Genomic DNA, 13,577 nt, shown 5'->3' on the forward strand with positions numbered 1-13,577 from the left:
GCACACCTGTGAGGTGGGATGGATTATCTCAGCAAAGGAGAAGTGCTCACTATCACAGATTTAGACTGGTTTGTGAACAATATTTGAGGGAAATGGTGATATTGTGTATGTGGAAAAAGTTTTAGATCTTTGAGTTCATCTCATACAAAATGGGAGCAAAACCAAAAGTGTTGCGTTTATATTTTTGTTCAGTGTACATTTATTAGATAGAAATCCTGCTCATAATTGAATTGAGCTCATCCAATGCATCTGTTTTTTGAGGGATTTTCATGCACAACCATCTGTAGGGTTTACAGAAAATGGTCCAAAAAAGAGAAGATATCCAGCGAGTGACAGTTGTGTGGATGAAAATGTCTTGTTGATGTCAGAGGAGAATGGAGGATTGCGTGATGCTATTGTGTCAATATGGGCCAACATCTCCAAGGAATGTTTCCAACACCTTGTTGAATCTATGCCATGAAGAATTAAGGCAGTTCTGAAGGTAAAGAGTGGTCCAGTGCAATATTAGCAATGTGTACCTCAGTGGTGTCCAACGTTTTCCAGAAAGGGAGAACTCATCTGATCTCAAAGTGATATTAATCAATGAAAATCACCTGCTGGAGTCAGTGGCTGCAGAGAAAACCAGCACCCTCCTGGCCCTTTCTGCAATTCTTTGGACACTACTCATGTACCTAATAAAGTGGCTAATTAGAGTATATATATATATATAGTTAAATATAGATGAGGTATTGTGCTTGCATTCTCAAAACCATACAGTTCTATGGGTTCCTGTTGAAATGACACTGCTGCTAAATTTAGAATGCATCTCATTGATTGTAATTCTGTTAATACATGCCACACAATTCCGTGTCTGTACTCCAGTTATCTAATGAGACACACCCACTGACTTATTTTGGCACTTTGTAACACACCCACACAGCCTATCAGAGAGAGACAAGAGCATGAAAAGATTCCTTCTCACAAGCTGGACACATGACAGACAAAAGACACAGATTGAGGCCATTTCCTCAAAAGTGTAGCCCCTTTTTGATTTTTGGCACCGCTATGATTTTGTTTTAACATTCAAATAACAGATTCCCAATCATATTGACAGTGTAACCAAAATCATGTCCCTAACATATGTCACTTGATTGTGTCGTGCGGACGTTTAGATTTCAACCAAGAAGGGATTCTTCACTTACGATGTGGAGTTTTAAGAAGTCTCCGAGACCAGAAGAGCTGTCCACCCTCACGAGAACAGCATCCTTCAGGTGCGTGCTGAAGCCAATGGCTAGCCGGTCAGCCCTCGTGCTGGGACGGTCATTTGGTGGCCACGTGTATGTGATCAGTCCACCGTCTCGCCCAAATATGTATGTTGTTCCCGCTGAAGAGAGAGAGAGACAGAAGAGGAAAAGCAGACATTAATGTTATATTCACTCCAACAACCTTGTAATGTTTGATTACCGGCACACACACAGACACACATGACCCGCCGACTGTCAATGGTGGCATTATTAACACAGCAAAGGCAGTATCATCGTTGTATAAACTGAGTGCCTTCAACCTGAAGTGTGCTATTGTGCTGAGTAATGACTCTGCAGCACCTCTGAACAGCTCTCAAACCCTTTTGAGGGTGTAAGCATTCTTCAGCGAGATTGAGTGAGGTAACTACTGGTGTCGCTTTCCTCATAATGCTACAAAATTAGTCAGCGTTGCGGGCATTTTCTGCTTCCCTTTCAACCGGAGCGGGCAAATGGGTACATTTTCCCGATGCACATGTAATAACCAATACGTCGATTGGGCTCCTACTTCTCTGTCTCTTGTGTTTCATTGGGTAGCCTCAAAGGTAGGCACAAGCAAGCAGCTGTATTGACCGACTGGTCCAATTATGTCCTTCTGATGACCTTCAAACCAGCTATTTCCTGTCTCACTGGATTACCTCATTGTCTATGGCTGCTATATAAAAGGTTCCGACACAGCCTGGTAGATGGAATAATGCTTCTAATTACCTAGCTATTCATGGGGAAACGGCCTTAAGGCAATGTGCCAGTGACCGAGTCAACCCGACGAATACGCACCCCGCCAATGAAAGACGTGGGCTAATAAAAGTTGGCTATAAATGATTTATAAAGGCAACACCTTGAGGTTCGACGCTACGAACCACCAAGTGTGTCGTCACTTCAGGCTTGTCTCAATCAAATCCAGCGTGAGCTCATTTCGTTCTAATTACAAACATTCATTATGTTAGTATTTCACATCCTTTTTGCCAGGGCACCAGAGAGGGAGCGCAACTGTGGGAGCGCATGTGTATGAATGAGAATGTGATTGGGAAATTAATGTGTGTGAGAAAGGCTGAAAATGAATGCAGCTGTCAAATTAGCATAAAAACAGATATCTTCACGAAAAAATTAGATGAGGAGCTTGGCTGTATGCACGTGCTGCATGTGTGTGTCTGTGTGTGTGAGATGGAGAGAGTGTTAGTATTCATAGGGGCAGGGTTTAAACATCCTTATATTGAACAATAGATTATTAATTATTTTGACTGCAATTCCAATATTTTCTTGTAAAACAGTTCAATGGGATATAAAATTATCAATAAATATTGCAGTTATTTATGTATTTGTTTTCTCCCCCCTTGTTGTTCCTCACAGTGGGCGATCCAATCCCACTGCTCCCATTTATATCAATTCAGTCTTCTTCCATTTCTACAATGCAATCCTGGATGAGATAACAGTTGTTGGCAGGTTACTTCATCAGTACCCATTTATAACTGGGTGGACTGGGACGATGCAAGTTGGATGACCAGGAATGAAGCCCAACTCTACCAATTGGTAATTCTGTGTTTTAGTCCCAGTTATGCTCCCTGTTTGTCCACCTAGCAGTAATGTCCAAAAAATGAGGTGGGCTTCATAGATAATTGGCAAAGCTTCTGGGGAAAACCTGGTCTTGTTAGGAGAGACGGCATCCATCCCACTTTGGATGGAGCAGCTCTCATTTCTAGAAATCTGGCCAATTTTCTTAAATCCTCCAAACCGTGACTATCCAGGGTTGGGACCAGGAAGCAGAGTTGTAGTCTTACACACCTCTCTGCAGCTTCTCTCCCCCTGCCATCCCCTCATTACCCCATCCCCGTAGAGATGGTGCCTGCTCCCAGACCACCAATAACCAGCAAAAATCTATTTAAGCATAAAAATTCAAAAAGAAAAAATAATATAGCACCTTCAACTGCACCACAGACTAAAACAGTTAAATGTGGTCTATTACACATTAGGTCTCTCTCTTCTAAGTCCCTGTTGGTAAATGATATAATAATTGATCAACATATTGATTTATTCTGCCTAACAAAAACCTGGTTACAGCAGGATGAATATGTTAGTTTAAATGAGTCAACACCCCCGAGTCACACTAACTGTCAAAATGCTCGTAGCACGGGCCGGGGCGGAGGATTAGAAGCAATCTTCCATTCCAGCTTATTAATTAATCAAAAACCCAGACAGAGCTTTAATTCATTTGAAAGCTTGTCTCTTAGTCTTGTCCATCCAAATTGGAAGTCCCAAAAAACAGTTTTATTTGTTATCTATCGTCCACCTGGTCGTTACTGTGAGTTTCTCTGTGAATTTTCAGACCTTTTGTCTGACTTAGTGCTTAGCTCAGATAAGATAATTATAGTGGGCGATTTTAACATCCACACAGATGCTGAGAATGACAGCCTCAACACTGCATTTAATCTATTATTAGACTCTATTGGCTTTGCTCAAAAAGTAAATGAGTCCACCCACCACTTTAATCATATCTTAGATCTTGTTCTGACTTATGGTATGGAAATAGAAGACTTAACAGTATTCCCTGAAAACTCCCTTCTGTCTGATCATTTCTTAATAACATTTACATTTACTCTGATGGACTACCCAGCAGTGGGGAATAAGTTTCATTACACTAGAAGTCTTTCAGAAAGCGCTGTAACTAGGTTTAAGGATATGATTCCTTCTTTATGTTCTCTAATGCCATATACCAACACAGTGCAGAGTAGCTACCTAAACTCTGTAAGGGAGATAGAGTATCTCGTCAATAGTTTTACATCCTCTTTGAAGACAACTTTGGATGCTGTAGCTCCTCTGAAAAAGAGAGCTTTAAATCAGAAGTGTCTGACTCCGTGGTATAACTCACAAACTCGTAGCTTAAAGCAGATAACCCGTAAGTTGGAGAGGAAATGGCGTCTCACTAATTTAGAAGATCTTCACTTAGCCTGGAAAAAGAGTCTGTTGCTCTATAAAAAGCCCTCCGTAAAGCTAGGACATCTTTCTACTCATCACTAATTGAAGAAAATAAGAACAACCCCAGGTTTCTTTTCAGCACTGTAGCCAGGCTGACAAAGAGTCAGAGCTCTATTGAGCTGAGTATCCCATTAACTTTAACTAGTAATGACTTCATGACTTTCTTTGCTAACAAAATTTTAACTATTAGAGAAAAAATTACTCATAACCATCCCAAAGACGTATCGTTATCTTTGGCTGCTTTCAGTGATGCCGGTATTTGGTTAGACTCTTTCTCTCCGATTGTTCTGTCTGAGTTATTTTCATTAGTTACTTCATCCAAACCATCAACATGTTTATTAGACCCCATTCCTACCAGGCTGCTCAAGGAAGCCCTACCATTATTTAATGCTTCAATCTTAAATATGATCAATCTATCTTTGTTAGTTGGCTATGTACCACAGGCTTTTAAGGTGGCAGTAATTAAACCATTACTTAAAAAGCCATCACTTGACCCAGCTATCTTAGCTAATTATAGGCCAATCTCCAACCTTCCTTTTCTCTCAAAAATTCTTGAAAGGGTAGTTGTAAAACAGCTAACTGATCATCTGCAGAGGAATGGTCTATTTGAAGAGTTTCAGTCAGGTTTTAGAATTCATCATAGTACAGAAACAGCATTAGTGAAGGTTACAAATGATCTTCTTATGGCCTCGGACAGTGGACTCATCTCTGTGCTTGTTCTGTTAGACCTCAGTGCTGCTTTTGATACTGTTGACCATAAAATTTTATTACAGAGATTAGAGCATGCCATAGGTATTAAAGGCACTGCGCTGCGGTGGTTTGAATCATATTTGTCTAATAGATTACAATTTGTTCATGTAAATGGGGAATCTTCTTCACAGACTAAAGTTAATTACGGAGTTCCACAAGGTTCTGTGCTAGGACCAATTTTATTCACTTTATACATGCTTCCCTTAGGCAGTATTATTAGACGGTATTGCTTAAATTTTCACTGTTACGCAGATGATACCCAGCTTTATCTATCCATGAAGCCAGAGGACACACACCAATTAGCTAAACTGCAGGATTGTCTTACAGACATAAAGACAAAGTTCCCTAAAAAGCCTTCAGTTAATTCAAAATGCTGCAGCTAGAGTACTGACGGGGACTAGAAGGAGAGAGCATATCTCACCCATATTGGCCTCTCTTCATTGGCTTCCTGTTAATTCTAGAATAGAATTTAAAATTCTTCTTCTTACTTATAAGGTTTTGAATAATCAGGTCCCATCTTATCTTAGGGACCTCGTAGTACCATATCACCCCAATAGAGCGCTTCGCTCTCAGACTGCAGGCTTACTTGTAGTTCCTAGGGTTTGTAAGAGTAGAATGGGAGGCAGAGCCTTCAGCTTTCAGGCTCCTCTCCTGTGGAACCAGCTCCCAATTCAGATCAGGGAGACAGACACCCTCTCTACTTTTAAGATTAGGCTTAAAACTTTCCTTTTTGCTAAAGCTTATAGTTAGGGCTGGATCAGGTGACCCTGAACCATCCCTTAATTATGCTGCTATAGACGTAGACTGCTGGGGGGTTCCCATGATGCACTGTTTCTTTCTCTTTTTGCTCTGTATGCACCACTCTGCATTTAATCATTAGTGATCGATCTCTGCTCCCCTCCACAGCATGTCTTTTTCCTGGTTCTCTCCCTCAGCCCCAACCAGTCCCAGCAGAAGACTGCCCCTCCCTGAGCCTGGTTCTGCTGGAGGTTTCTTCCTGTTAAAAGGGAGTTTTTCCTTCCCACTGTAGCCAAGTGCTTGCTCACAGGGGGTCGTTTTGACCGTTGGGGTTTTACATAATTATTGTATGGCCTTGCCTTACAATATAAAGCGCCTTGGGGCAACTGTTTGTTGTTATTTGGCGCTATATAAAAAAATTGATTGATTGATTGATTAATGGATGCCAGGCTTGGTACAGGAATGACATTCATGCACCTTGGTCCTCAGCCTTTGAGACTGAGATACCTGGGATGAGCTTATGAGCCAAAGAGATGGCTGGACACATTTGGCCAATATCTTTGCAGGAGAACAAAGGCCATTGGCTTCATGGTTGTGCTGCTTCCTGTCTGACTGACTGAATGGCTGTGATAGTTGTCAGCCAGTGACCTCAGCTGATGACAAGTTGTTTCTGGTACTCATATTGGGTTACTGCTGGACAAAATTTATCAAATGAACCATTACTTCAGGAGACTGAAATGGACAGCATCACTTCCATTGTGCGGTAACTACGCGTATGATATTTTGGTTATGGAATGTATTTCTCTGGGCATGATCCAGGAGGTTCCTTATTGAAGACCCCAGTGGCTGGAGAAAGCCAAAGGCTCACCTATGTTTCACGTGGTTATAGCAGATAGATGGTTACTGGAAAGAAGTGGGGAGGACCATTGGACCATTATTTATTATTATTGCTGTTAACAGCTCTCCCTGCATCCCACAGTCAAGTTTTATGTCTCTTTTTGTTCCGGACAACTTGTGCTTTCATAATATATATGATTTTGTTGTGTTTTGTAAGTGTAATAAAGATTTACAATCAGAAATAAGAAAGAAAAAAGTAAAGCGGGAAAATAATTTTCCACACACATTTATCCAAAACACCATTGGACAATTCTTTATTGTACTTTACTTATTTGATTGTGTTGTTGGTAGTATGGCCAAGGCAGATGAACACCCCTCTGAGTGTCTTCTGCTTGATGTTTCTTCCTACAATCAAAACATGCCTGAGGGAGTTTTTTTCTTACAACTGTTGGCCACATGCTTGCTCTGAGGTGGGGTAAGATTAGACCTCAACTTTATGAAGAACCTTGAGGTAACTCATCTTGTGATTCGGTGCTGCATAAATACACTGAATAGACTGGTGTATGCAGATGGTGGATGCAGTGAAATGTAACACCAGCGCATGCTCCCAGACCTGACCTTGGTTCTATTGGCACTTCATCCAGGGGGAGTCATAGACTGTCATTCACTTCACGCTACAGAATATGTTGCATCAATAATTAAGGAAAATGTGACTAACAAAAGATGGAGATAGACACAAATCTATCTCGAGACTTAATGTTTTCATAAAGCATAACTCACATCTGTAATGAACTAAGGCCACAAGTATCCACGTTCTCCTAATGGATCAAGTGGTGTGATGTTTGATTACTGCTTCATAGCAAAAAATATTGTAATATATTTACGAAGAAGACATTACTTCATTTTTATGAAGTCTGTCAGCTATCTCAGACAAATCCTTCTTGTTCCGCTTATGCCTATCTGATATTGGCTTCTCCACCCAGCCATCTCAAATTTGTGCAGCTCGTGCTGGACGGTTGTGACCGTCTCCTAGTTTTCCCCCCAAGCCACCAAACACTTGCTCCATGCGGCAGCTTATTATAATTAAGCTCTTTTACACCATGTCAGCGCCGGAACTCACAGAGCCCTCCAGCATTCATTCCTCCCGCTATTCATGCAGTTTGACACCCACTTTATGTAGCTGACAGCTTATTTACTGTTGTTGACCTCACTCCCATCCTCAAAAAAAAAAAAAAAAGGAATGGAATGGAGAAAGTGCTCATTTCAGGGGGCTGGTGTGCTAGTAATGAACAGATATCAGTAGCACCCTTAAGCTAAACAGATAAACATCTCAGTCACTGTGTGAAAGCACCAAAGGTCAATAAACCAACTGCTCTCTGACATGCAGATTATTCAAATGATTCCATGAAGGATTCAGGCAAATAAGACATTTTCTGATTTGTGGTAAGGCAGTATAAAATTCATGTGAGCATGTAAGATGAGTGCAAAACTGCTTGAGGGACTGATGCAGATTTAAATGCATGAAGAAATATGGCTAATGCACACCTACACAGCCGTGCGGTGGCATGAAATCAGCAGACGTGCTTGTGTAACTCCAGTGGTGGGAGTAATTATGCACCAGCTCCATATTTTCTATTTTCATGCTCTCCTGGGACACCAGGCCTGATATGGATCTGTTGTAGTCATTAGATCCACTGCTGTCCAGGAAATACTCACCTGTTTGTTGTTGCCTTAATTTGACAAGAGTTTCAAATTATTCTCGATACACCTGGTGTCTAAAAATAACTAATGAAGGCACAGGTTGTGGGTACAATGCGTGAACAGCAACACATGTAGCACCAAGTCAAATCTAGTAGTGTCTGTCACTGCATTCAACACAGTGGGTTCTGGATGGCAACCACTCATGCAGACAATCAATACATCTCCTCTTCTTCAAAATAACCGCCTATCTGCTACAGGCAGGTGAAACGTGCCCATCCCCAGCCTCGGTGGTCCAGAGGCATCTACATGATGGATCATGCACAGAGAAATGCACCACATGTCCAGAATGTTTCAGCTGATGCCCTAGTCTGCTGAACTTACTGCTCATACCCAAGGATCCTCCAAAGAGACCTCATACCAAAGATGTCCAGTCGTTGCCATATGTTACCAGTTAGCCAACTCTGGAAAGGATGTGCTTGTGCCACACCTCTGCCGCGTGTTGCCACATCTGCCACACCAAGGAACCCCCTTTGATCGAGGATGGCAATCACCTCAGCAGGCAACCAGTCCAACCCTACCTCTTGAAAGTGACCATCTGTCTGCCACAATCAAAGAAATACACCACATGATATCAGGGTTGCCGCTGCCCTTCTTATTTCAATTCAATTGATTTTATTTATATAGTGTCACATTGTGACAACGCAGCCTCAAGAAGCTTCACACGAGTAAGGTCTAACCTTATCAACCCCTAGATCAATGGTGTTAAAAGTATTCCAGAAAGGGCTGAGAGGGTGCAGGTTTTCTTTGCAGCCACCAGTGGTGGGCACAGCTAACCAAAACTTTAGCTTCGATAACCATTAATCCGATAACCAAAAAGTTATCTTTTATGACACTAAACCAATAAACTGCTAAAAAAAAAAAATCATCTTTATTACAGATAATGATAAGTTTTATTTGGACATGGCCACATCAGATTACACTGTCAGCTTCTGATAAACCAGTTTCACTTTAAGCGCCGCAGGGGCTGCTGGATAAATTCAAGGATCACAAACACATAAAGAACACAGGAAAAATGAATCAATAAAAAAAATATAAAACCCCAAACACTGTCATCATCTTTCAAAAGCTGCAAAACACGTTATTAGAAGTCACAGTTTATCTCGGTATTATACGAGGTCTGTCAATAAAGTATAGGTCCTTTTTATTTTTTTCAAAAACTATATGGATTTCATTTATATGTTTTTACGTCAGACATGCTTGAACCCTTGTGCGCATGCGTGAGTTTTTCCACGCCTGTCGGTGACGTCATTCGCCTGTGAGCACTCCTTGTGGGAGGAGTCGTCCAGCCCTCGTCGGAATTCCTTTGTCTGAGAAGTTGCTGAGAGACTGCGCTTTGTTTGATCAAAATTTTTTCTAAACCTGTGAGACACATCGAAGTGGACACGGTTCGAAAAATTAAGCTGGTTTTCGGTGAAAATTTTAACGGCTGATGAGAGATTTTGAGGTGATACTGTCGCTTTAAGGACTTCCCACGGTGCAAGACGTCGTGCAGCGCTCCCAGGCACTCTCGTCAGCCTGTTTCAAGCTGAAAACCTCCACATTTCAGGCTCTATTGATCCAGGACGTCGTGAGAGAACAGAGAAGTTTCAGAAGAAGTCGGTTTCAGCATTTTATCCGGATATTCCACTGTTAAAGGAGATTTTTTTTAATGAAAGACTTGCGGACGGATTGCAGCATCGGCTCGCAGCCGCTGCAACGCTCCGCCACAGGAAAAACACCTCTGTTGGAAGCCTTAAGGACAAGTTGGAACATGTCCAGCTGTTAAACAATTTCTCATATACTCACTCCACTGAAAGCCATCAAAAGCCGCCTGGATTTTACAAATGGTTATCAACACGGAGGTGTTTTTCCTGTGCCGCCACACTGCGTCAGCTGCGTCCCGACGCGCGGACCCGTCCGCACGTCTTTCATTAAAAAAATCTCCTTTAACAGTGGAATATCCGGATAAAATGCTGAAACCGACTTCTTCTGAAACTTCTCTGTTCTCTCACGACGTCCTGGATCAATAGAGCCTGAAATGTGGAGGTTTTCAGCTTGAAACAGGCTGACGACGGCGCTTGGGAGCGCTGCGCGACGTCTCGCACCATGGGAAGTCCTTAAAGCGACAGTATCACCTCAAAATCTCTCATCAGCCATTAAAATTTTCACCGAAAACCAGCTTAATTTTAATTAAAAACTTCGATGTGTCTCACAGGCTTAGAAAAAAATTTGATCAAACAAAGTGCCAGTCTCTCAGCAACTTCTGAGACAAAGGAATTCCGACGAGGGGCTGGACGACTCCTCCCACAAGGAGTGCTCACAGGCGAATGACGTCACCGACAGGTGTGGAAAAACTCACGCATGCGCACAAGGGTTCAAGCATGTCTGACGTAAAAACATATGAATGAAATCCATATAGTTTTTGAAAAAAATAAAAAGGACCTATGCTTTGACAGACCTCGTATACCATTTACGAACTAAAAGCTGTTGCTTTTTTCAGATGAACCCTGCAGCTTAAACAACCGAAATACATCCATTAATGCATTTATTGGTAGAGTAAAAGACACGCAGCAAATATAAATTCTTACCTGTTAGTTTCAGTGGGATTCATTAAATTCTGAAGAAAATATTCCATATAAAGTGTCCTGATTATCCAAAACGGTGTGTAAACGGTGAAGAAAAGTCCCTGCAGCTGCACCATAAGGTGTCCTCTCTCCCAGCATGTCTTGGCGATTAAATTATCCCGTGCCACAAAGAAATAAAATAAAATAATGTTAAAGTTAGTCCATTTTGTTTGTGTTGAGCAGACGGTAACAACGTAACATCCCAAGTGAACCAGAACTACACTAACCACAATGCTCATTGCATCAACCGGCCAATCACATCTTGCGCTTAATGATTACATCATCAACAAGCGACAGTCAGTCTGCCATAAACCACTGATCGACACGCGACAAGGATTAAAATGTTTGATTTTAGGGTTTACAAATGTTTTGGACTGTTAAACTTTGCTCACTTTACCAGCAAAAAAAATGTTAGCGGACTGAAAGTTATCGGAACTAAATTTATCGGAAGATAATTGGTCCGATGGTTTTAAAACTTATCTGAAAAGTTAATCCACTAAGAAAAATATTAGCTTCGATAATTATCGGTTATCGGATTAGCTGAACAGTGCCCACCACTGGCAGCCACTGACTTAAGCAGGTGGGATGAGTTCAGCAGAGAAATCACCTGCTGGAGTCAATGGCTGCAAGGAAAACCTGTAGCCTCTCGAACCTTTCTGGAATACTCTGGACATCACTGCGCTAGAGCAAGCATATAGGTGACAGTGGAAAAGAAAAACTTCCTCTGGTGATAATGAGTAAGAAACCTCAAGCAGACCAGACTCAGAGGGGTGACCCACTGCTTGGGACATTCTAACATTTACAAGGTTTTCAAAAAATGTACAAGAATTTCTTCACAAATAGAAGAAACAGAAACAGAAAAAAGAAGAGCAACAAAAACATAGTTCTTATCTGAGTTTCCCAAAGTAACCGCCAATTTAACGCAAAGTTATTCCAGCTTGGGCCATTTATATTGTAAATTTTATTTGATGGTCCTGCAATCTTGACATTATTTTTTAATAGCATTTTATTTATTTGTTTTGTTTTCTTGCTCAGTCTGACTAAAACTTAATAAATTAAATTAGTGCATTGCCTGTGGGGATCCATTGGCTCTAGATTGGTTAGTGTTTATGAAATAGGTAGCTGACATTTTTCAAGGATGGTAGTAAATTATACAGTTTCTATAATGAGTTGGAATACTGTGTGAGTCCAGAATGATTTTAGAACCTTAGACCGTAGACCTCAACAAGAAGGAAGAACTCAACCCTTTTATTTCCTGTTAATTACATTTTTTATGTTAATTTACTGTCTTAATGTATTGATAAATTGTTTAGGGTTTTGTTATCATATGCACATTATTCTTATTCTTATTATTGTATTGTATTATTACTTCTGTTTTGTTATTTCATTCTTTAAAGGAAACACAATGAAAATAAGTCTTTTCATTTCGGGTGTCATCCATGTATTTTTAATGTACTTAGAATTCTCTTATGTACTTACATTGAACTTACTAAATAAAATCTCTCACACACACACACACGCATGCATACACGTATACAGAGGCCACTTCACTTTTAAGTATATATAGTTTACCGCCCCCTGCTGGAATGGTGTGTGAGTACAGAATTTAATTATCAATGTCCATTGTTCACTGCTATTAGGTAATATCCTAATTTCTCCAAACATATTAGTCCTATCAACTTTCCGTTTTTGTAGCGTTCATCGTTGACCCAAAATACATAAGCATACCAAACGGCAAATGTCAGCTCTCTCCAGTTTCTCAGTGATCAAAGCCATGTCTGTATGCGTGCACACACACACACAGGGGACACTTGGCTATTAATAGACAGATAAAAAATTTAAATTAAAGCTGTATCCAAGGTTCTTCTGAACAGACCTCATACCAAAGACATAGCAAACATACTGGCATTGCCAAACACCTTTGCCCAGTCACTTCATGGCTCCACACACTCCTCCCAGGCAATAAATTTCACAAGACCTGTGAAACAACAAAGGTTTTGTTTTTGTTTAATCATCCATTAGGCACATGCTCTTACATTTGTAGGCATTTCCCAAGAGAGGTCACAGCAAAAATACAACACTGTACCCACATTAAAATGACTAAATTTAGTGAGCCAGAGAGTGCTTTATTGGACGTAACCACACTGTCTGTGGTAGAGAGATGGTGAGACACCTTGTCTTTGCGGTGCCAGGTTACAGGCTTGAAAACTGATATATTTTAGGATGTACAGTATCATTTCAGTGTCTCTGGGGCAGCTTTTTAGCTCCAAACATGAATATTGGTTTCTAAAAAAAAACAGTTATCCATATTAGTTTGCAGAAATTGTCTATAATATGACTAATTTAAATTTAAAAAGGAGGAACAATTCTGGACAGTATTATCTTCTTTTGCTTCATTTTTTTCCCATGTGGATTCAAGGCTTCAGATTGTAGTGGGTTCTTTTTCTGAGTCTGTCCTTGACATGGTAGCCTGTGCTCAATTGAGGTTCCTGAGTATTACCCAGGGGACACAGACAATCTTTTTTTTTTTTCTTCACTCAATCACAAAACTCATCATTTATTGTTTTGGGGAAAAAAAAAGATTTTAGCCTAAGCTTAATTCCATCTACTTATTCAGTCCGGGCATCTGATCCTT

General features: G+C 40.7%; 1 protein-coding gene across 10 annotated transcripts in view; it reads right to left on the bottom strand.

Moving 5' to 3' along the window:
- LOC117523030 (neurexin-1a-like) overlaps positions 1-13,577 on the bottom strand; it is a 976,202-nt gene that overhangs the window by 289,162 nt on the left and 673,463 nt on the right. For all 10 annotated transcript variants that reach the window (XM_034184449.1, XM_034184443.1, XM_034184445.1 and 7 more), the window contains one exon: positions 1,182-1,363. In XM_034184449.1, coding sequence (XP_034040340.1) covers positions 1,182-1,363 — 182 coding nt within the window. The remainder of the gene's footprint in view (positions 1-1,181; positions 1,364-13,577) is intronic.

This window comes from Thalassophryne amazonica, chromosome 13 (assembly GCF_902500255.1).
Source record: "Thalassophryne amazonica chromosome 13, fThaAma1.1, whole genome shotgun sequence".
NCBI classification, from domain to species: domain Eukaryota; kingdom Metazoa; phylum Chordata; class Actinopteri; order Batrachoidiformes; family Batrachoididae; genus Thalassophryne; species Thalassophryne amazonica.